The following is a 24,588-nucleotide window of genomic DNA, read 5'->3' as shown; positions in this document are numbered from 1 at the left end:
CCTCTCGTTCTGCTTGAATGCCCCAGAATTTGTTCTTCTTGTCCTAGGAGCTCGGTCCTAGATAGATGCCTTCCTTGAGATGAATTGATGCCAATCGGATCTCCTTATCTTCCCTTTCTTTAAAGCCCTAGTAGCTCTGATACCATGTTGACAAATCTAGCGCAAAGTTGTTAGTGTAATTATTAAATTGATTTCTCTTAATCCTTGACACTTTCTTGTGATTTAGATTAGGGCAGAATTATTGTAATTTTGTTCTGTTCATCATCGAGAGAAATGCCAATAAGAAGATCATAATGCAAACAAGAAGACACCAGAAATAGGCTCCAAGCCAGGGCAAAACCCCATAAGGGGAAAACCCAGAAACTCTTCCTTATAGAATCAATTCAATGAAGACTTCCAAGACCTTGACCCAAGACCAACCACCCAAAAGATAAGCCAGTCAACCCTCCAAAGAGATCTCTGGAAAATAGATCTGAGGAAACCCTAGTTCCTCTAGAAGAACTCGCACATGTGAGCTGTAGAGAATGTCAATTTCAGAAATTTCGTCCCTCCTTGATTTCACTGCTCTTTTCCTGCAATTTCGTTCCTCTATCTTCTCTAGGATCAGATCAGAAGTTGATGCAAGATGTGTCTTTCAAATGAGGACGAGCTCTTCTTTATATAGGCTTCTTGAGGGTGGATTAGACCTCTTCTATGCCGACATGAAGGGGCTGTCCGACTTAGCTTTTTATGGCTCCTAGACTTAACTTTGTACATAAAATATACTTATTTCTTTTGATATTTGAGCCACACAAGGGCTATTACATCATAACTTGACTCTTTGACTTTGCACAAGACCCTAGAGCACACAATGGGTGCTTGACCTAGGACAATAAACCAATGGGCAAGAAACCCATCTACAATAAATAATTTTTCTTTTACAAAATAAATATTTTATTTCCTTTTTCTTTTGACAAGTACATCAACGATTACATCATGGCTCATTTACAATTACGAAAACCGACACTAGTTACATTTCAACAGGGAGTTGGGCTGAAAGCTTTCTGGGTTTTGATGGAGCTGGCATGGGGAGCTTATGACTTAAATCTTAAAATTTTTGGAGCTGTTTAGAAGGCAGAAAGTGCAAGTCACCTACAGCAGCAGCAATTATCAGTTTCTCGGGCAGCGCAGTCTTTGGAGAGGGGTGTATTCAGCACTTGGGCTTCACTATTTTCGCCTGGGTTTTGCCTTGCTTGCTGTAGCAAGCCCTGGTTCCTCTATTCCCACTTGCTGTACTCCATTTTGCTTCAGTAATAAAATGGCTCAGCTTTTGGAGATTATTCTAGGTGTTCACTGATGTGTTCTGCATGTATGTTTATTTTTGGTTGCATGTTCATGATCTTGCTTTGTTTATCACTTAATATTTCCACTAGGAATATTGCATCATAGACGTATTGTCCATCACCTTGAGCCATAGCATTAGAATATCCTTAAGGTGATCTAAGAAAGCCTCCCTTGTGGGAAAATACCACTAATGAGCTGAGCATGAGAAAGGTTGCTAAGGTGACAGTGGCAAACCTTTTTCTTGTTGCCATAAGGTCTAGCTCCATCTGGTGAGGCTCTGCAATGGACATACTAGATTCTGTGGCAACAGGATCCAAGTCCAAACTAGGAATAGGTTTTTCAAAATGGTTCTCATTTAGAAGACAACTCATCAGTATTGACTCTCCCCTTTCGTTGCTTGATACCCTTGTATAATCTTCAATGTTTCTGATTTTTTGTTGTTTTTCATGGTCTTTGCATTAAACAGAGAGGAATGTCTGGCTCTTTTCAGACGGAGCTCAAACAAACACTCTGGATCATATTCCCCCTCCAAATCATCCTAAGTCCCTAATTTGCACTCTAAACCCACATCAACTTTCTTGAAATGCTCAGATGGTGATAGTTAAAAGCAGAGGTTATCATAATTTTGAGTCTGTTCTGTTCGAGTGGTAGTTAGATTTAATATTGGTTTTGATCAAAGTGTTGTTCCTATGATTTTGTGTTCAAGCTAAGCCGACATAGCCTGGAAGAATGAAAGTCAAGATCTGTTAGTATCCACTATTTATGTGGATATTTGGATCCAGCCAGGCCAAAAAATAATTTTAATTTTTACTTATTTTTTTCTAGCAAAAGAAGTAACTTTATTGTCACTTATGTAGAACTGCAATTGTATATTCAAAGCTAATTTTGATGTGTTTTTGATTGTTATAGATTAAAGTTAAGCTAGTGCTTAGAGAATGGCAGTTTGCTGATGGTTCCAGAGGCCTTCACAGTCATAACACATCGAATTCTGACCAACCTTTACTTGGATCCTCAAATTTTCATTCACCAACTGGCAGAAAGCTTAAAATAACAGTAGTGGAAGGCAGCAACCTTGCTGGAAAGGACAGATCTCGAAAGAATGATCCTTACATCAAGCTTCAGTATGGGAAGGTCTGTTCCCATTTTTTTGTAATTTTCTGAGCTCTCAGATATTTTCCTTTTATAGAAAACATAAATCTATGTATTGGTGGATATCTACAATATTTCCTGTAGCTTTACTTTACAGTTGGTTAGTATTAATTCTTTTTTAATATAATCACAGAAAATTAGCAAAACAAGAACAATTTCACGAGCGATCAGCCCCATATGGGATGAGGAATTTGAGTTTAACGAGATTGAAGGTGATCAGTGTCTGAAAATAAAATGTTACAATGGAGAATTTCTTGGGGATGAGAACATGGGAAGTGCCCGTGTGAATTTGGAAGGACTGGAAGAAGGAGAAACCAAGGATGTTTGGATCCCTCTTGAAAAAGTAACGACAGGTGAAGTAAGACTCAAAATTGAGAAGCAAAAGCAAGAACAAGACACTGAGGTGAGTTCATTTTGGTTTATATGTGATCTTATAATCCATAACAATTAACCTGCAACTTCAAATTACATGTTCATGTCACATGATCTTTGTTATATATTTATTTCATGTATTCTTACTTGTTCGCTTGATCACTATTTATATACTTAATGCTTACCGTTCAAGTGATATAACATGTATCCTTCTTGGCTTCCATTTCTTGTCTGATGATATTGGAACATAATATCTTCTGTTTTCCCATGGTGGTGCACTATTCAACGTCTTTTAGTTTTTTCATTTGATTTATGAAATACCAAGCAAGGAATATAATATTTTATTTAGTTTGTTTTGTATTTGATATCCTATGTATAATTATTTTATATGATCTGATTATTGTTGTAATGCATTGCAGAATTCTTGTACTTTTTCTGATTCTATTTGTGATGCCATGCAGAATTCCCTTGCAGAATCAGGGAATGGATGGATTGAGCTTGTTCTTGTAGAAGCAAGGGATCTGATTGCAGCAGACTGGCGCGGAACCAGTGACCCATATGTTAGGGTACAGTATGGAAATTTGAAAAAAAGAACAAAGGTCAGTAAGTGCTGCCATAGTTGACATCTTATTTAGCCACAAATTCCCTGGTTTTTGGTGATTTAGTTCTGAAAAGTCTTTAAGATCATAACGTGTAAAAATTGGATTAAGTACCTTTCATTTGGGTGTTGCAAATACCACATTTAAAATGTAGTGCATGTTTTTTTGAATCATGGCATTAATTTAAATAAAACCTTATCTAGTTGCATTGTCATTCAGTTTCACAAAGAGGGAAGATGCCACTTGCACAGCTTCTGTTCCTCATGTTTCCCATTTAAATTTAATCACATCCATTGCCTAACCTGCCTGCTTGCAGTGAAACTCTCCTTGGAGCCGTCCAACTATTCTGAGCCTGCAACTTATTCCTGAGCATTTAAGTTTTATTTAAATATAGAACCATGTTTTTTCGTTTTCCTTTTTTCCGGTGAAGAAAGCATAATATTTTACTTCTGGGATAGAAATCGAGATATTACATTCTGCATACAAGTGCTGTAAACACTTGAGACAAGTCCATATGTTTCAAAAAGCTGATTTGTCATAATGGCCCTGGGCCTATTGACATAGAAACAAAAACCTAATCTGCATATGAGATATTCAACATCTGCAGTATGAAATTAATGTCTTAATATCAAATGTGCCATTTGTACCAAGAAATAGAAAATTATCTCGCAAATAAGGTCAAGGTGGGTGCTCAGTATGCACACTATCTTTTTATCTCCTATAGTTTCAACATCCCTAACTGTGCATCAACTCCAGATTTGGATTGCATAGCTGCCACTGTTTATGTTCACAACTTATGTCCCTGAAAGAGACATAATCGAGAGAATCTCCCCGGGTTCTGGGAGTGTACCTGATCCAACAAATCTTGAAACCCCAGATTTATGAAAGTTACAGTGGCACACATCAAATCAGTGATACGTTTGGAATCTCCCAAAACCTGTAATCTGTCTAAATAACCATCCACTGCCAATCTGAGAAGTAGAGCCAGCACTTGAAGTTAAGCCCAGTTGTTGGTTCCATGCATAGATGAAAAATTGCCATTTTTGGCAACATTGTGAAAAATTGCATTGTCAAACCCCAGTCAATTTTTCAGCCTGTAAAACTTGTGATTTTTACTAAATGTCAGGCCTGCAATTTAAAAAAAAATGGAAAAACATTGCACCATGACACTAAAAATCTTCCAGCATTATTTTGGATTTCTTAAAAGTGATATTGGGTTATTTTGGGGACATTTGTCTTTGCAGCTGTTGGGGAAAGAGAAGGGAGGGGCTTACCATCATCAACAACCAGTGTTATGATGCCCAAACCGTTGTTCTCATCATCATCAAAGTATTTTTTGTTGGAGCGAGGATCAATTCTTATCTGCCTACAGTGTTGATATTCTCAGATCCCAGGCATTTCTTGAAATTCCACCCTCTTAACTAGTTTTTTTTCTAGATTAATATGGGATTTCCAAAACCCATGTTGTGTGCCTCTTATTATGATTTTTAATGGCTCACAGAACAAATTAAAAATCGTTTTTACCAGCAAGCTGTTTTTTTCTCCAGCCATGTTTGATCATCAAACACTGCCTTTTATTATCATTTTTCATGTCTCACAGAACTATCTGGAGGTCTGTTTTTCTTTTACCAGCTAGCTGTTTTTCTTCCAGCATTGTTTGATGTTCATTTTTTCATTTTCTTTTACCCTAGGTTGAAGTTGGAAGTTGGAAGTTGAGTGTTTCCTTTCCGATATGCTGAAGTTTTTCGATCCATTTTGGTAGTATGGTGAACCTAAAGATGGGATAAACAGACAAAAACTGTCTTGTAAACTATGTGGGCAGCCCATGACAAAAGGGTTTAGCTGGTTGAAGTACAACATGGCTAAAATCCTAGGGCATGATGTTGGAATTTGTGGTGCATCAACTGCAGAGATTATGCAAACTTCCCACGATGCTATTTATGAAAAGGATAAAAAAAGGAAGAGGCAGCCACTACCAAAGCTGAACGTGCTTCTGGTGAAGTGGCTAGATCCTCAAGAACCATAGGCAGATCTAGAAGTAACGGTAGTGAGAGGGACTCCATGGATCCACCTTCCATGAGGGCCTCACCTTTCTTTCTTCCAAGAACAGAAGATGGGGCACAACTTTCCATCTAATCAGTGGTTAAAAAAGGAAGCAAGAAGCAGAATGGATTGTAAGGTGTCTTTTCGGGAGCGAAATACCTTTGAGCATCACAAGGACCAAACTATTTTTCTAGTTGATGTGTGGTTCTATCACTATTGTCGGCACAGGGTATTAGTGCCTTACCTACAAGGAATTGTGGAGTCCAATTCTTCAAGTGGAAAAGCATGATATCAACCCTTGACTGGAGGAACTAATGCAGTTATGGGAGGTCACTATATGCAAATGATGTCTGATGGTTGGATAGATGAGAAGGGATTGGTACATTGTCCCAGGGATACAATATTGTTAAATATGTTGATGCATTGGCACATGCTAAAGATGCAACATTGTTGTGTGAATTGGTGGATGGATTCACCAAGGAGATCGATTTGCAGCATATTGTTCAAATCATAACAAATGATGCAACTAATTATGAGGCTGCTAGAAAGTTGCTGACTAAGAGGCACACCATAGTGTTCTAGACTTCATGTACTGCTGTTCTAGACTTCATGTACTGCCCATTTCATCACTTTGATGCTTGAGGATGAGGGGAAAATATCTTTCATCAAGGATGTCCCTAATTGGACTAGGAATGTGACCAAATGAATATATAACTATGCATTTGTTCTTAGCCTCATAAAAAGACTCACAAGAAACAGAGAATTGTTGCATCCTACGATCACATGTTTTATCAGTAGCTTCATTTCTTTTAGTCTATACTCTGATGTCAATTTGAGTTGGAGCATATGCTTGTTTTTGATGAATGGCACGATTGTGCATATAGCAAAATACAAGATGAGAGAAATAGTACAAAATCAGAATTCTGTAATTTTATATCAGCAGCAGCGAACCCTAAATCAGAAAAGTCAAACTTAGTCAAATGAGATGACCGGTCAACTAGTCTTCGAACAACCTGAAGAATCAGCCCTTAAACAGCCCCAAATACAAAGTCAAACTACAGTTGGTTGAAGTCAACTTGCTGCCCCAAACTAGGGCAATCAACGCTGGTCAAACCTGAGGTCAGATTGCCTCGATTCTCATGCCAAAAAATGCAGCCTGCCTAGGAGAGGCAGCCACACCAAAACCACACTCTTCTAAAGTCAAACGCTTGGTCAACGCTGGTCAAAGAGACCTTCAACAACTTCTGTGTCCTCCTTCTTCCCATGTGTGAGCTACTCCTTGTGTAATCCAAACCTAAGGGGAGAGAGAGAAGAAATGAGTGAGATGAGATGATGATAAAATGAATCAACCTCACTTGTATTTATATGATTCACTAGGCATGTGTGCCACACATTTAACTGTCGGCCGACCTTGACAATTTGTCAAGTAAATACAAATAAATTCATATCTCCATAAATACTTGTCAGAATCGGATGATCTTTAGATCAATCCTACACCTCTTGACAATAGGAATCTAGGAAAAATATCAGCGACCATAAATGAGATGACCCACATGGAGTTTGGCCCTAGTTGCCAATTTTAACACTCCCTCTCAACTAGGGAGAACTCCATCTGCTAATCCATCTAACTGTTGGTACTCTCCCAGCCATCAAATGCACTGCCTTGCACTGTTGGCTCTGCTCTGTTGAACTATGAAGAAGAAGAAATGATCGAGGATAGATCATACCATCCTCCACTGACCCGAAGTCAGTCTAAGAGTGTGTCATACCACTCCCATTGATCCCAGATCAGTATCATTGATCCCAGATCAATGGAGGTCATCCTAGAATAGGGAGTACGGTAGATACAGTGATGCATCCATCGATAGTACTACTAATGGTCCCTAACCCCATTTCCCTACTCATTGATCATATGAGAGGTACTTCCCATGAGTCCCAGACTGCATGGGTAGGATGCCTCGACAGGAGAACCAATCATCTTGTCCACAGGAAAACGAATCATCCTGTCCAATAGTCATCGCAGGAGAACTAATCATCTTGTCCATAGTCGCCATGGGAGAACTAATCATCCTGTCCCACAGTTGCCACGGGAGAACTAATCATCCTGGCCCATAGGAGAACTAATCATCCTGTCCCACAGTCGCCACAAGAGAACTAATCATCCTGGCCCACAGGAGAACTAATCATCTTGTCCCACAGTCGCCACGGGGTGTCACAGGGGAAGGTTGAACCTTTCACCCTGTACATAGTGCACCACCAGGGGATGGTGAGTCGCCCTGTGGTCGCATGTCGCTCCAAGAAGTACCCCGCGCCCCCCTGGAGCTCCCAGAGCTCAATATATGCATCATACACGACCCTCATAAGAGGGTCTCTCAACGACACCAAGTCGTTCTCGGAAAGTCAGGAATTTGACCTTTCCTAGGGACTTCATCAAAATATCGGCGATCTGTTCATCTGTATCGATATATTGGACCCTTATTGCTCCCCGTTGTACCATATCCCGAATATAGTGGTACCTGAAATCAATGTGCTTGGAGCGATCATGAAATACAGGATTCTTTGATAAACGAATCCCACTCTGGTTGTCACACAGGATCACGGTAGTATCCAATGTGAATCCAAACAACTCACTGAAGAGCTTCCGCAACTAGACTGCCTCACAAGAGGCCATACTAGCAGCAATGTACTCTGCCTCGGTGGTGCTCAAAGCCACCGACTTTTGCTTCTTGCTCGTCCAGGATATCGAGGCAGATCCTAAAGAGAAACAACACCTGGAAGTACTCCTTTGGTCCACCACACTGCCTGCCCAATCAACATCGGTATATCCAAGTAGTCTCACATCTCTGGCAGTGTATCTCAACCCATGAGTGATTGTGCCATGAAGATATCTCAACAGATTCTTGGCACCAATCCAATGTGTGTGGTGAGGCTCAACCATATGTTGACTCAACGTGTTGACTACAAAGCATATATCCGGACGAGAGTTCACCAAGAACATCAATGCTCTGATGAGCCCGATAGCATTTCATCAAGCAGGTCCGACAGCACTACTGCTTAACTTCTTGAAGTCAAGCTCCATCGGGGTAGTCACGGGTTTGCAGTCCACCATACCGAACCTTTCCAATATCTTCACCACATATTTTCCTTGAGATAGGAAAATCTCCCCTGGTTTCGGCCAGACTTCCAGTCCTAGGAAATAGTTCATTAGTCCTAGGTCTTTCATCTCGAACTCAGAAGCCAACTCCCTCTTACATTTGAAAATGAGAGGGTCTGCACTTGTTAGAAAGAGGTCGTCAACGTACCCCACCAGTATGAGAGGTTTGTCATCTTCAACCCTAAAGTAAAGGTTAGGGTCGACTTCACTCCTAGTGAATCCCAACTTCATCAGGTAGCTATCGATCCTCTCATACCATGCTCGAGGTGCCTGCTTCAGCCCATAGAGGGCTTTCTTAAACCTGCACACGTGAGATTCTCGATCATGAATCTCAAATCCTTCGGGTTGTTCCACATAGACTTCCTCTTTGATCGAACCATGCAAGAATGTGGTCTTGACATCCATCTAATGTAGGTTCCATCCTTGCGAAGCAGCAAGGGCTATGATCGAGCGGATGGTGGTATATCAGGCAACAGGTGCAAATATCTTGTCATAGTCTATACCTTCCTTCTGAGAGAAGCCACGAGTGGTAAAACGAGCCTTATACTTTTCAACACTTCCATCAACTGCATGCTTTATCTTGTAAATCCATTTCGAAGTGACCACTGCTCTGTCCTGGGGTCTAGGGACCACATCCCAGACATCGTTTTTCATGATGGACTCATATTCCTCAATCATAGCATCCTTCCATACTTGATGCTTGACAACTTCTGCAAATGATGAAGGCTCATTTTGGATGATCGTGCTCATGATGGTCAAGTATCCTTGATACCTGGTCGGCTTCTTACTTTCCCAGAAAGTCCCTCTGGGTGCAATGTGTCCTTCAGCATCATCCAGTGTCCCCCTAAGCCATGAAGGCCTTTTCCTAGAAGAGGAAGGCTCTTGCGGAGGTGGATCAATAGGATCCATAGGTTCTTCCACATCAGGCATTGTCTCATCTTCCTTTTCCTTCAGTTCCCTAGTGTCAGCTTCTTTAGATCCCCTTTGAGTAGGAAGATTGTCAACTTTGCGAAGAGCCATATCTTCGTCAAAGGTGACATCATGGCTAATCTCAATTTCCCTTTGACCAGCCACATAGATTCTATAGCCCTTAAGTATTTTCGCTATAGCACATGAAGATTCCTTTCTTTCCAGATGCACCCAATTTATTCCTTTTCTCCTTCGACACATGAAAATATACAGGACTTCCAAAGATTGTAAAATGAGATACGTCAGGTTTCTTACCAATGAACATCTCTTCGGGAGTCTTGGAACCCAATGCTTGGTGAGGGCATCGGTTTTTCACATATACGACGGTATTTGTAGCTTCGGTCCATAGAAACTTTGGAAGTCTTTGATCATGAAGCATAGCACAGACAGCTTCCACAATCGTACGATTCTTCCTTGCCGCCACACCGTTCTACTCAGGAGTATATGGTGTTGTAGTCTCCCTCTTAATGCCAGCCTCTTTGCAAAATTCATGGAACTCATTGGATTCATACTCAGTCCCATTATCAGTCCTTAAGATCTTGATTTTCTTTTCGGTTTGATTCTCGATCAAGGCTTTGAAGTAACGAAACCAAGTGAACACTTCATCCTTCTTTTTCAAGAATTATATCCAAGTCTTGCGAGAATAGTCATCTGTAAAGCGAGGTAATATAAATAATAAATATCCTCCCAAGGAGTTCAAAGGGATCATACCAGATATGTCTGAGTGAACCAACTGCAATATATCGGAGGTCTTGCTTTGGCTGGAGGGGAATGGTCCCCTTTTGAGCTTCCCTTCGGCACATTCAAGACATACACCTTCTTGCTCTACTCAGAACTCGGGCATCCCTGTCACCATTTGTCTTGCATTGGGTAGAGCTTTATAATGAAGGTGAGCAAACCTTCGATGCCATAGTTCGGACTGAAGTGATGTGTCACAAGACATGACACCCAGCGGACTTCCTCCGACCTGATATAATGAATTGACTTGAAACCCAAGAGTGAAAGCTTCTTTAAAATTCTTTTTCCATACACGTACCTTGCCATCGATGAAGGTGACCTTGTAGCCTTTGTCTTCCATTGCCGAAACAGACACCAGGTTCTTTTTGAGATCAGGTACATATAGGAATTCTTGCAAATGAATTGTATTACCCTGATTCAATTTAAGAGTGACATTCCCTACGCCTTTCACGGGATATTTTGCGTTGTCCCCAAGAATAATTTCCAGGTTGGTCTCCTTCTCTATCAGATTAGAGAGAGCTTCTTTGTAACCAATGAAGTGCTTTGAGGCATCACTATCAATAAGCCAATTTCCCAGCGAGTCTAGGGGAGCAGTAGTAGAGAGGGCCGCTAGTAGACAATATTCATCTTGCTTATTTTTAACAATGTTAGATTCATACCTGGAGTTTCTTGCCTTCTTGAAGGGTTGTCCTCTTCCTTGATTTCCGGCATTTCTTTTACCTCTGCCATTTGACCTTCCATTCTTTTGATTGCCTTGAGAGTGATTTTGGTCATCGTGATGGTGTGAGTCCCTTTTATCAGGGCACTCCCTTGCATAGTGGCCCATTTTGTTGCAATTGGACATCGTCCTTTTCTTCCACCCTTCGGTCCAGCGTTTCCTTTTGATTTAGCCCCAGAATTGTTTCTTCTTTTAGCATGAGAAGAAAAGGCAGAGGGATTGCCTTTAAGTGCGGGCATTTCTAGCTCTTCCATCCTTGTTTCTTCTTGAATACATCTAGCCATCAATTCCTCAAATCCTGAGATGACATTATTGTTAAGAAGAGTAGTCCTGAATATATACCATTCAGGTTGCAGTCCTCCAAGAGTTGTGATAGTCATTTCCTTGTCAAGAACTACTTCCCCGATAGATAGGAGATCATTCTTGATCTCAGTGATCCTTAAGAAATATGCTTGCATACTCTCATCTTTGCCCTTCTTAATTTCCTTCAGCTTATTTCTAAGGAACAAAACTTGATTTGCATCATTAACTTTAAATAAACTCACCAGTCTATTGTAGATTTCCTTGGAGGTGGTTAGCTTGGAAACATAGGCCACTAGGCGCTTGTCGATAGAGTCCCGGATGATCTTCTTTGCTTTGACTTCTCCCTTGGTCCACTTGCTTTTGGTAGCAGCGGATGCATTTGATGGAGGCGCAACAATATTGCCTCTCACATGGTCCAACACTTCCTAATCTTCTAAAGTCAGATCGAGCGACATCTTCCATCCGTGATAGTCAAACTTCTCACAGAGCTTATCTTCAGCGGGGAAGAGTGTTGAGGACCCCATGAAATTTTTAGGATAGCCTTGCCAACCTTCGGTGATTGCTCTTGCTCTTGCTCTTGCTTGGGCTTTGTCTTCACCTCAGCTCTGATTCCATGTTAAATTATGGTATGTTCTATGCTTAGATCAGTTTACTTCTTTTCTTCTTATTAACCACTGATTATCAATCACATATACGTTAAGTAAAGTGCAGATAGAACATTAAACGATCGACATAAAACAAGTGAAGACAAGAGACACAAGATGTGGCAGCTAGCCAGGGACAAACCCCAATGCGGGGAAACCCTTTGATCAAATCTTCTTTAATCTTCAATAGTTCAGCAAAGAGAAATAGTACAAAATCAGAATTCTGTAATTTTATATCAGCAGTAGCGAACCCTAAATCAGCAAAGTCAAACTTAGTCAAACGAGATGAAATTGACCTCCAATATGCTTGGTCAATTTCCCGGTCAACTAGTCTTCGAACAACCTGAAGAATCGGCCCTTAAACAGCCCCAAATACACAATCAAACTGTAGTTGACTGAAGTCAACCTACTACCCCAAACTAGGGCAGTCAACGTTGGTCAAACCTGAGGTCAGATTGCCTTGATTTTCGTGCCAAAAAATGCGGCCTACCTAGGAGAGGCAGCCACACCAAAACCGCACTCTTCTAAAGTCAACGCTTGGTCAACGCTGGTCAAAGAGACCTTCAACAGCTTTTGCGTCCTCCTTTCTGCGTCCTCCTTGCCCTATTGTGTCCTCCTTCCCATGTGTGAGTTGCACCTTGTGTAACCAAAAGCTAAGGAGAGATTCAGTAGTGGAGATCGAGCCAAGAAGCGAGTAGCACATGGCAGGAGAGGTCAACAATGATTTCAAGGAAATTTTCTAGTTTCGAAGAGTCCAAAAGAGGAGGCTAGAATTTTCTCCAGGAGGCAGCACGGGGACTACGCAATTGCTTCAACAGAGTAGTACGATTTGTATGAAGGGAAGGACATTTTCAGTTCTAGAGGTCGGGAAGATTTTTTGGAGGGTCGGAGAAGCATTTTTCGAGTCAGCAGCAGGCATGACAGCTAGATTGGCAACAGTTCCAAGCCAAGCGTGTGAGGGTTTACGCTACTGTGACGTAGGGCATGCGTAGAGTAGGTGGATGACTTGCTTTTTTGAGGTAGTCAGGTGTTGGGATTGTTCAGAGAGAGAGTAAAATCCCTCAACATATTTTTGCCAGTATTTCTCTTGGGTAGAATCGCCAGTTTGGCAACATTGTATTGTACTCAGAATTTGTAATATTCCAAATGGAAATTAACAGTGATAAACAAAGCAAATTAAGCACATCTAACACAAGAAATGACACATGCAATCAGGTAACCAGAAATGCTCCAGAAACACGCCAAAATGGGCCAATTTTTATTATCAAATGATAGGAGTACAATGTATGATGGAAGGAGTGCACCTGGGCTTGCTCAAGGCAAGCTACAAGCCTCAGGTGTCCAACAAAGTTTGCCCAAATGCTGTAGAACAACTCTCCAAGTATCTGCGCTGGCCCTAGTGAAATTGCACTGCTGGCTGGAAAATTGACGATTTGCCCCACCTCCGGTGCTCAGAAAATTCTGCAAAATTAGCCCAATCTCCTCTCAACAAACCCACCAAAACCCATAAAGGGCTTGGTCTAGTTCTTGTTGAAGGAAATGTAACAAGGTTTGGTCTTCATAAATGTACTTTGATATTTGTACTTATTCAAGAAAAGAAATATTATTTTTATAATATATGTCAATGAGTTTCTTTCTTGTTGAAATAGGTCTAGCACATGTTAAGTGCTACAGGTGAGTCAAATAGTCAAAAGGAAATGTTGAAGGCCTTAAGGGCATGTTACACCATGTATGATTATGTATTAGGGTCAAGAGAATACCTCCAAGCAAAGTCAAGTCTTCTCCTAGCAAAGACACCATCAAAAGAAGCAATGGCACCATTAAAAGCACCTATCGCAGCAAAGGAAGACAAGTCGGCCTCAAAGCAGTGAGTCAGCCTAAAGAGGGACAATCCTCTATTTATAGAGGTTGTCCACTCCTCTAAAGATGATGCATTCATAACCTCTGAAATCAGCAACGGTGGAAGGCAAGAAAAGGGTAATAAGAAGACAAGTAAAGGGTCTCCAAGGCAGCAAAGAAAGGAGGAAGTAAAACCGAAGTCTTAAAGGATTGTTACCGTCACACGTGCGAAGCAAGGAAGCCCTACCTGCGGTCAGTGTTGAAATTCCTAAGTATTACCCATTAGGAATTTTATTTGTATTTTTCTGGTTTATTTCTTCTACTTGTTAATTCTAGAATCTAAACAAGTTATTTAAAACATATAAATAACGAAATAAATGCAATACAGTCTCAACATCTATAGATCAAAAGCTGAAAGAAAACAAACACAAAAGTGACAGTGATTTTTGGACAAATGTCCCCGGAAAAACCCAATGCAGGAAAACCGGTGCAATTATTCTGAGGGTTTCTTATTATGTAGTATTTCCTTGAGTACAACTGGGTGCCAAACTGGCTCACCCGACAGAGAAATAATTGGCAGCAATACCTCTCTATTCGGAAATAGGTATTCATAAAACTTGTCCCACGAAACCCTCTCCAGCGACTCTGAAGCTCTACGCTGACCCTTTTGGCCTCTGCGTCAGCCCCAAACCCCTCTGCATCAGCCCTCTGAGGCACTGCACAGCCTCTGGGCCCTCTGCGTCACTCCAGCTACTCTTTGCGTGGATGACACAATCCCTCTGGCCTCTGCACTCTCTACTAGGCTCTGCATGACCTGCTCTAGCTGCTGCTTCTCGCTCTCTGCCTCTGTGCTAGTCTCTTGGCATTGTCTCTGCCTCTCTGTCCAGTACTCATTGCCCCCTCGCTACTTATCACTGATTCGACTTTGCTTAGCAACCTCGCTCTAGCAAATCGAATGACTAATCACTCTAGTGTGTTCTCCAACTGACTCTCAAGCCTTCTCTTATACTTTTCTCGTTGGTCCTTCAACGGCCGAGATTAAATCTTAATCAATGGCTAAGATTAGATTTGGCTTGATCCATGACTTTGGAACCTTCTAACCTAGTTTTATATTAATACCCATTAATATTTTATTTTTTCTAAGTTTAGACTTAGGAACTCCATTAAAAATATTAATTATTTTAATATCTCCCAAACTGTGTATACCCTGTCCAAACCATTTATGGGTCTTGGAGATCTCATGTTCTTTAGCCTCTGCACCAATTTTCATGGCTAGAGCACATTCGATGCTACCCCAAATCAACACTTCCTCTTAGCGAGGACTGTGCTCTAGTAATACTCCTCATTGAGCATCACTCTGATTGTCCGACACTGGTACCTGTGTTGATGCTAGGCCTCCTGGCCCAACTTCTTTTGCATTGTTGCATCCTGTACTACTGCCCATGGCCCTGCCACTGCCATTGTTGCATCCGTATGACAACTTCCTTTGCATCCGTGCTGCTGCTGGTCCATACTCCCAACACTACATCTGCACTGAATCCCCTCATCATGCTGCATCGTGCTACTGCATACTGCTACTGCACTGCAACTCAGTTACTGAGAAGTAAGTAACTGATCCACCCAACTTCTGACATCCATGTTAGGCTAGAAACACTCCCAATGCTGAAGCTCCCTCTGCCGCTAACAAGTGTTCCCTCTAATGACCTTTGCACTGCTGCAACAACTCCCTGCATCTCGCACCATTGCAAACCTCTCTGTGCCATCCTGCATCGTTGCAACACTCCTGTGCCTCTCGCACTGTTGCAGCCTGCTAGCCTTGTGCTGCTCGGGGATTCCTGCACTGTAGCACTCTCTGCCGCTTCATCCACCAGTCTTGCTACTCTCTCTTCGGGGCTCCCGTAGCAAGGTATAATCCAAGAGGTTGGGTACCTCAAGGATGCTGCCCATCATCGCTTGTAGTCCTCTTAACTACAACTCGATGTCTCCCTACCTCTTCTCTAGAGGTACATGAGCACTCATGGCACAATTGTCATCCTCCTCGACTTCTTTCTCCGCCTTCGCTGGCACTGCCTTAGAGTCAGACGCCTCTCCCTTGTTCTTCTTCCTCGGACACTGGTTCGCATAATGACCCAGTTCCCCACAGTGGAAGCACTTGACCTTGGAGAGGTCCTTCTTCTTCCTCTTCTCCTGCTTTCCCGCAGATGCCAGAGCTGCATCCTCTTCCTCTTCCTTCTTGATCCGAACTCCTTTGCTGCTACTTCCCGCCTTGCTCAACCGCCTGATCTCCTCTTGGCGAAGAGTCGCCCACAATTCTTCCCAATCTGGAAGATCTGCCCTGCCCAGTATGCTCTAAAAAATGTCTCCCACTCTTCAGAGACTGCGTTAAGTGTGGTCCTTACCATCATCTCTTCATCTGGCGTGGCCCCTATGGAAGTCAGTTGGTCCCGGATCTCCTTCAACCAACCAGGGAAGAGATCTATCTGCTCCCCCTTATGCATCTTGTATGACCGCAACTGATTCTCAAGTAACATATTCCTCTGCACGGAAGTATGCTGGTACAATGTCTTCAGTGTGTCCCACATTTCCTTTGCCGTCTCCTTCTTGGCAATATGTTGGACCACATGATCCTTGACCCCGTCAAGGATGATGCATTTTTCCTTGGCCATTGCTTCCTCGTACTTCTCATTAGCTGTCGGGTCAACTAAGATAGCCATTGTTCTCAAGGCGAAGCACTTGATGCGATGTCTATCTATAATGGACAGGATCCTAGCCTTCCAAACCACAAAGTTGGAAGCCCCGTCTAGCCTGTCCTAATCCCTGAACCCATTCACGACCATCTCTCTACTCTTCTATCGACTCCTCCGAGTCTCTCTACTTCCCTCTAGAAGTTTCCTTTCGACTCCTACTGAGTCTCTCTCCTTCCTGCCTGGAAGTTCTCTGCTAGACTCCCTCTGAGTCCCGATTTCCCTTTTGGAAATCCTCCTGCCAAACGTTAAGTTGCACCTCTCCGATCTTCTATGCACCTGCAACACTGATCCAGATTCCTTGGCTAGAAATCCGCCTCGGTAGCAACTCCCTCTACCTTGGTTTTTCCCTCTTAGGTACTATTCTTCCCACAATACCCCACCAGCTTTGCTCCCGCAAACTGCCCACAGCTTCCTATGCCCCAGCAACTGAAGGACTGAGCCTCTAGGCTTTGCGCAATCCCGACACTGGCTAAATCTGCACCTCATGGCCACAATGTCGATCCTTCCTCGCTGAGAAAGATGACCGGGCACTGTGTAGGTCAGATTTGTCTCTGTTTGCCTCTGCCCTGACCCTCCTCCTGGCTCGAACTAATGACGTAGTTCCTCTGCGCCAACCCTTCTTCGTTGATTTCTGCAAGGAACAAATTTTGTCACTCGGGACAACTGTTTTATGTTGCAAATGCTCTGCTTCAGCTGATGCCTTCAGCTCTCCTGTGATCTGCAACCACGCTCTGATTCCATGTTGAAATTCCTAAGTATTACCCGTTAGGAATTTTATCTGTATTCTTCTGGTTTATTTCTTCTACTTGTTAATTCTGAAAAAGTTATTTAAAACATATAAATAACGAAATAAACACAATACAATCTCAACATCTACAGATCAACAGCTGAAAGAAAACAAACACACAAGTGACACCGTTATTTTTGGACAAATGCTCCCAAAAAACCCAATGCGGGAAAGTTGATGCAGCTATTCTGAGGGTTTATTATTATGCAGTATTTCCTTGAGTACAACTGGGTGCCAAACTGGCTCACCCGACAGATAAAAATAATTGGCAGTAATGCCTCTCTATTTGGAAACAGGTATTCAGAAAACCTATCCCATGAAACCCTCTCCAGCGACTCTGAAGCTCTGCGCTGGCCCTTCTGGCCTCTGCGTCACTCCACCTTCTCTCTGCGTGGATGACGCAGTCCCTCTGGCCTCCTAAGTCACCAGGTCCGTGTTCGAGTTCGAGTTCGACGACCTTGAAATTCGAATAAAGTTCTGCAACGAAAATTTTGTCGATAAAGTTCGACATAAAATTCGACATATAGAAATTCAAATATATATATATATATATATATATATATATATATATATATATATATATATATATATATATATATATATATATATATATATATATATATATACACTGTTGATAATATCGGCGATATTCAAAAATATCGCGATATTTTCTGTTTTGATAATATCGCGATATTTTCAAAATATCAGCAAATATCGGAAAATATCGGCAAAATATCGGCTATATTTAAAAATTTGAAAAAATTATTTTTTATGCTTGCAGATATTTGCCGATATTTTGCCGATACCGATATTTTCAACACTGATATATATATATATATATATATATATATATATATATATATATATAATCAATTTAAAGTCAAATTCAAAGTCCATAATGCACATTGCAAAGACATAAGATTATTGCTCAAACATTTAAATCATTTCGACATAATTTTAAATTTTTATAAACCATGAAAGCGAGTGCCAAATTCCAATAAAGAACCAAGTTCCAACTTACCACAATGCCAATGAAACACCAATTCAATTTAAGATGTGAAAGAACAATATGCTTTCCAACTAATCAACTTCAAAAAATATACCAGATCTTTAAGTAACAGAGGTAAGCTCACTGTAGCTTATTACCAAGTATATACCAGTCACTTAATGATGAGATCAATCCATAAGGTCATGTCCAAGATGCAAAGGAAAATGCGTATGCTTAGGATCCAATTTTAGTGCCAGAAGCAAAGTAAAGCAACAAGATAGACATAATTATGCTAATTTAAAAATATATCATTTATTTTTTTATAATTATGCGAAAATTGAAATAGCGTTATTTTACTTCTTTAAGGATTTTCAAAAAATATAGTGTTCACACATGTGAATTGAATCCCAAATGCTTCTGGAACTTCCTGACAAAAAGCACAACACAAATTAAAATGTTATTACCCGCCTCTCGTGGGATGGAAATGTTGGTCTGGGACGAATCTGACTATGGTTTTACTTTCCACCATTGCAAAGCACGCAGACAGAACGCATTTTATATTTGTATACATGTAGTGACAGTTGGTCTGCACAAGCTTAATCAATAAAAGCGAGTTTCTCCAAGGGTTTAATTAATAAAAGCGTTGATTTTATTTTTTTCTAGTACAATGAGAACATGCAATCCGGCGAAAGCGTGTGACATTCGTTCAGAACATTGAGGAGAATGTTTTTTTCCTTTTTCTTAACATTTTTCTAAACAATACAAATTTAAAATTGTTCATTTCATGTCCATTCCGGCTTCTCTTTTACGTGATTTAACACAAACCAAACACATCGTGTACTTTACAATTTTAGTGCTAGAAGCAGAGTAAAGTTACCAAGGTCAGTGGTCGATTGGCCGACGGTCGTCGGTGCTCGGTGGTAGTTTGTAGACTGGGAGTGTAACTGTGTATCAAACGATTCAAACCCTCCGCACGACGCAAACAATGAAACTAATAGTCTAACCCTCCGGCGAACAATGAAACCCGCAATTGATTTGGTAAAACGAGCCCGCAATTGATTTGGAAATTTATTTAAAACAACAAAACAATTCGAACCAAAACGATTTTCTTCGAACCCTAAACGAACTTAATCGATTTTGTTCGTCATTAAATTCGCGTTCGTTATTAAATTCGAGTTCGCCATAAAATTCGGCGAACTTGAACGAATAAGTTCGTATTCGTTTGAAGTTCGGCGAATTTCGAACTTATTCGTTCAAATTCGCCGAACCTAGTGACTAAGATGGCCTCTGCACTCTCTGTCGGGCTCTACATGGCCTGATCTGGTTGCTGCCTCTTGCTCTCTACCTCTGCGCTGGTCTCTTGGCATTGTCTTTGCCTCTTCGTCCAGTACTCACTGCTGCTCGCTACTGATCACTGATTCGACTTTGCTTAGCAACCTTGCTCTAGCAAATCGAATGGCTAATCACTTTGGTGTGTTCTCCAACTAACCCTCAAGCCTCCTCTTATACTTTTCTCGTTGATCCTTCAACGACCAAGATTAAATCTCTAATCAACAACTAAGATTAGATTTGGCTTGATCCATGACTTTTGGAACCTTCTAACCCAGTTTTATATTAATACTCATTAATATTTGATTTTTCTTAAGTTTAGACTTAGGAACACCATTAAAAATATTAATTATTTTAATATCTCCCAAACCGGGTACAACTTGTCCAAATCATTTATGGGTCTTGGAGATCTCATGTGCTTTAGCCTCTCCACCAGTTTTCATGGCTAGAGCACATCCGATGCTACCCCAAATCAACGAACATCACCACTATAACAGTCATATAATTTCGTTGGTTGGGCTAGATCATTAGGGCTATAAAGTCTCTCTCTCAAGCGTGGAAGAAGGCTATAGAAGCGAAGCTAGAAGGAGAAGTCTAACATAATTCTTGTGAGGGTATTCCCTCACATGTGCGAAGAACTAGGGTTGCATTATTGCTGCTCTAAAGTCTGCAATATTTGTGAAAGAGAAGAAGGCTCAGTTGGGAGGCAACAAGATCATCTCCTTAAGTTTGAAAGGCTCCATCACTAGCAAGGGAAGAAAATATCAAGGGTCACCCTAAAGTATACAATCAAAGGTCTCTACAGTTGCCGGAAGAAGTGCCCAAGGAAGAAAAACTAAGTGCTAGAAGGAGGAGGACGAAGTGCTGCAAGAAGAAGTAATCTTGAAAGGACTTGACTTGTGCTTGGAGGATATTCTTGTCAAGGGTCTAGGGTTTTGCATTGGTCAATAAGAAGCTTCAATAAGAGAAACTTACTAAAGGGTTTTCCTCTCAAGAGAAGAGAGGTTTTGGCCCTAGCAAAGAGCCAACATCTTCTGTTCTTGTTGTATGTTTTGATAACAGTTTGATGAAACACACGCACATGCATTAATAAGCAAAGAAGAAGATTAAACTAACAAGAAAAGTATAAAGACATCACAAATTGTTATCTAGTCCCGAAGAATCACTCTAGACCTAATTGCCCTAGATTCTTCAACATGGTATCAGAGCTAAGGTGACACATCCAGGAAAGGGCAACTCAAGAACACTCATCAAGGAAAGGCATCTACAAGGTTGAAGCATTAAGCCAAAACTACTCAAAGAAAAGAAGGCCTACCATCTATCATATATCAAGGAAGACTACATAGCAAGAAGATGAGCCTTACACAAAGGCACCTACAAAGAAGAGAAAATCAAAAAGGGACCTACATCATCTACAAGTTACCAAGCAAATCTCTTCATCAAGCAAGTCCAATTGGAGAAGACAACTTGAAGAACATCAAGATCCTAGGAAGGCAAGCCATCAAGTCTTCAAGGAGGAAGAAAATTCATTACATCTCAAAATCTATCAAGTATATGTCCCCTTCTGAATATACATCAATGTCTTTTTGCAAGGAAAGCAACAAATTGGTAGGTACCAATAACTTTCTTGCATGGAAGAAGGGGACTGATTTACTTCTCAAGGAGAATGAGCTCCTAGAACATGTCAAAGGGAATATCACGATCCCTGCTAAGGAACAAATTCAAGCCTTAGCCAAGTACAATAAGGATGAGACAAGAGCTCAAAGGATTCTAATAGAATCTGTAAAGGACTCTCCCATTCCTTATGTCTCCAAATTTGAAACATCAAAAGAAATTTATGATAAGCTAGTAGAACTATTCTCGGTATCCACAGCCGGAGAAGTGATATCGCTAAGAAATGAATTGTACTCCCTACTTCATGAAGATCTATGAGATGAGGGATCAACTTCAAGAGCTTGGGGAAGTCATGTCTGACAGAGAAATAACAATTGTAGTACTCAATGCTCTGCCTGAGGATTGGGGCAACTTCACATCAAGCATATATGCCAAGAAGGAAGTAACCACACTCAATGAAATGTGGTCGCTATGCAAGACAGAGGAAACTAAACTTAAAGCAAAGGAAGATGTGGGATCAAAGGAGCAAGCATTTGCTACGATGGCCAAGAGAAAGGGTAAATTTGGCAAATTTGGTCCACGAATAACAAACAACAAAGATATGTCCAAAATCCAATGCTATGGATGTCAAGAATATGGACACTACAAAAGGAATTGTCCTAAGCTTAAGAAGGACAACAACAAAAAAAGAAAGAGGGAAGAAGCTCACATGACTCAAGAGGTGAAAGAAGAAGAAAAGAAGCAAAAGAAGGAAGATCCTCCGATCTCTACTATGTCCAAGTCAAACTCTTTACTTCAAGTCTTCTTTCAAGGTTTTGAGTAGGATAGGAGCATGTAGGAATAAAATAAAATTGCATGGCTAGAAACATCTTCTAGAATCTAGAAGCATGAAGTACATAGAGTTCTAGATACTCATGAAGAAGTAGCATTTATAATGAGAATAAAATGCATGGTTAGAAATATCTTCTAGAATATAGGAGCATGGTAGATATAGCTCAAGCTATTCATGTAGAAGGAGCATGCCTAGTATAGGACCTCATCCACGATGAAAGAAAACTTCATCATGACTAAGAATCTTAGAAGATCTCCATCATCAAAAGAAAGAAAACGTTTGCAAAGCAAGGGTCTTTAAGATCCTATGATGGAATCTTCAAAAGAGGGTTCATGAACCAAAGCAGATGTCTCATTGGGAATCCCATTCATGGGATTCAAGAAAAGGATGATATGCAGGCAAACTAAGATGAAGCAAGAAGGGCCACACCAAGGACAACCAAATGAAGCTAAGATGATCAAAGGAGGATCAAGATGAGGTATGCATGCATCAAAGTTTAGTCATGTTATCATATGTATATTATTGAGTCATGGGAATAGTTCTATAAAATGATCAAGTATGAAAGAATCTCTTTCACCAAGGACATGCTCGAAGGCATGTACTACAATGCAATGAAAGTCAATAAAAGGATATGCTGACATAAGGAGTATAAGATCGTTGACTAAGAAGCAAGAAGAAATGCTGACTAGTCCAAGAAGCAAGCAATGAAGAAGTGCTCTCACAAGGAGCATAAGGTGGTTGACCAATCTATCCAAGAAGCAACAAATGAAGAAAGAGATCAAGCATGTGAAGAACACCATGATCACAAAGAACCACTATCTGACAAAGAACCATTGAAGATATCTCCCGAAAGAAGGCAGGACAACTTTGACAAAGGTAGGAAGGACCCTTGACACCTATGAAGGCCTTAGAGCTATGAAATATGCAGATAACTGATTCTGCTCTACGAAGATGTCATGATGAAGAAGCCATCTAGCAAAAACACCATTTAATGTTGAAGCAATATCAAGATAAAGTCATGATGGACTACTATGTCAACGCATGTAAACAAGTAAGTACAACAAAGCATCCATGAGAAGAGTATTCCGAAGCATGGACAGATGTCAAAGGAGTAGCCAAATGACAAGAAAACCTGATGTATGACAGGAAAGCCACTTTCCACGAAGAAAGCAATGACATGACAAACTAGGAAGGAAAGTGATCGATGGATGGTGCCCTACTTAGAAGAAGTTCGAACAAAGACTTCATGACATCAAAGAAAGGAAGGAGATCAAGTAGCTGAAGGACCCATGAAGAAGAAGTTGTTGGTAAATGAAAGAGTCCCTAGTTAAGAGGGAGCTTTGATAGGTCCCTACTCAAGAGGGAGTTTTGGATCACCCTTGAATACAAAGGAGTGACAATTGTGTTTTCCATTTCATGTATCATGCACTAGACCAAGGCTAATAGTTGTAAGTCTAGATGAAGGCCATGAATGGAAATGTAGACACAAGATAGACACAACATTCTTGTCTTCACTTGGAAGAAAGAATGGGAGGATTAAGTAATCATCTGGCATCTGATACTCTTTGGGGATGTGGAGGGCATCCAAGACTAGAGTAGGCAAGCAGACCGATATTCTTTGAGGGCTTGGAACCCAATATAAGAATAGTCCTAGAAGGGCATACTCAGAGAACACCTGGGTCGGTATGTACCTTGAGAGATAATGATGAAGGTGTCTATAAATCATTGGTCTCACTAGCATTGTAGCTTATGATCTCATGAAGAGATGGAGTTGTTAGTCAAGGCCTTGCACTATGACAATGTTGATTGATATGATGCTATAACAGATGGATTGCAAATATGGTTTCTCTTATGTGAATTCTTTAGAGATTGATAAAAGCTAAACACCTTGTAATGTTGTATGAATACCTCCCTAGTTAAGAGGGAGTGTTGAAGGAAATGTAACTAGGATCAGTCTTCATAAATGCACTTTTGATATTTGTACTTATTCAAGAAAAGAAATATTATTTTTATAATATATGTCAATGAATTTCTTGCTCACTGAAATAGGTCTAGCACATGTTAAGTTTTATAGGTGAGTCAAATAGTCAAAAGGAAATGTTGAAGGCCTTAAGGGCATGTTACACCATGTATGATTATGTATTAGGGTCAAGAGAATACCTCCAAGCAAAGTCAAGTCTTCTCCTAGCAAAGACACCATCAAAAGAAGCAATGGCACCATTAAAAGCACCTATCGCAGCAAAGGAAGACAAGTCGGCCTCAAAGCAGCAAGTCGGCCTAAAGGAGGGACAATCCTCTATATATAGAGGTTGTCCACTCCTCTAAAGATAATGCATTCATAACCTCTGAAATCAGTGAAGGTGGAAGGCAAGCAAAGGGTAATAAGAAGACAAGTAAAGGGTCTCCAAGGCAGCGAAGAAAGGAGGAAGTAAAAACCGAA

General features: G+C 40.8%; 1 protein-coding gene across 4 annotated transcripts in view; it reads left to right on the top strand.

Annotated features, from left to right (window-relative positions):
• Positions 1–24,588, top strand: part of ATSYTF (C2 domain-containing protein) — a 283,910-nt gene that overhangs the window by 225,828 nt on the left and 33,494 nt on the right. For all 4 annotated transcript variants that reach the window (XM_089420635.1, XM_089420636.1, XM_089420634.1 and 1 more), the window contains 3 exons: positions 2,233–2,454; positions 2,606–2,875; positions 3,306–3,443. In XM_089420635.1, the coding sequence (XP_089276761.1) occupies positions 2,233–2,454; positions 2,606–2,875; positions 3,306–3,443 (630 nt within the window). The remainder of the gene's footprint in view (positions 1–2,232; positions 2,455–2,605; positions 2,876–3,305; positions 3,444–24,588) is intronic.

The sequence above is a fragment of the Pinus tabuliformis genome, chromosome 4_1, assembly GCF_031772625.1.
Source record: "Pinus tabuliformis cultivar Carrire ecotype Pingquan chromosome 4_1, CPIR1, whole genome shotgun sequence".
Classification (NCBI taxonomy): domain Eukaryota; kingdom Viridiplantae; phylum Streptophyta; class Pinopsida; order Pinales; family Pinaceae; genus Pinus; species Pinus tabuliformis.
The sequence above is the reverse complement of the archived record's forward strand: the minus strand, read 5'-3'. Positions and strand labels throughout refer to the sequence as shown.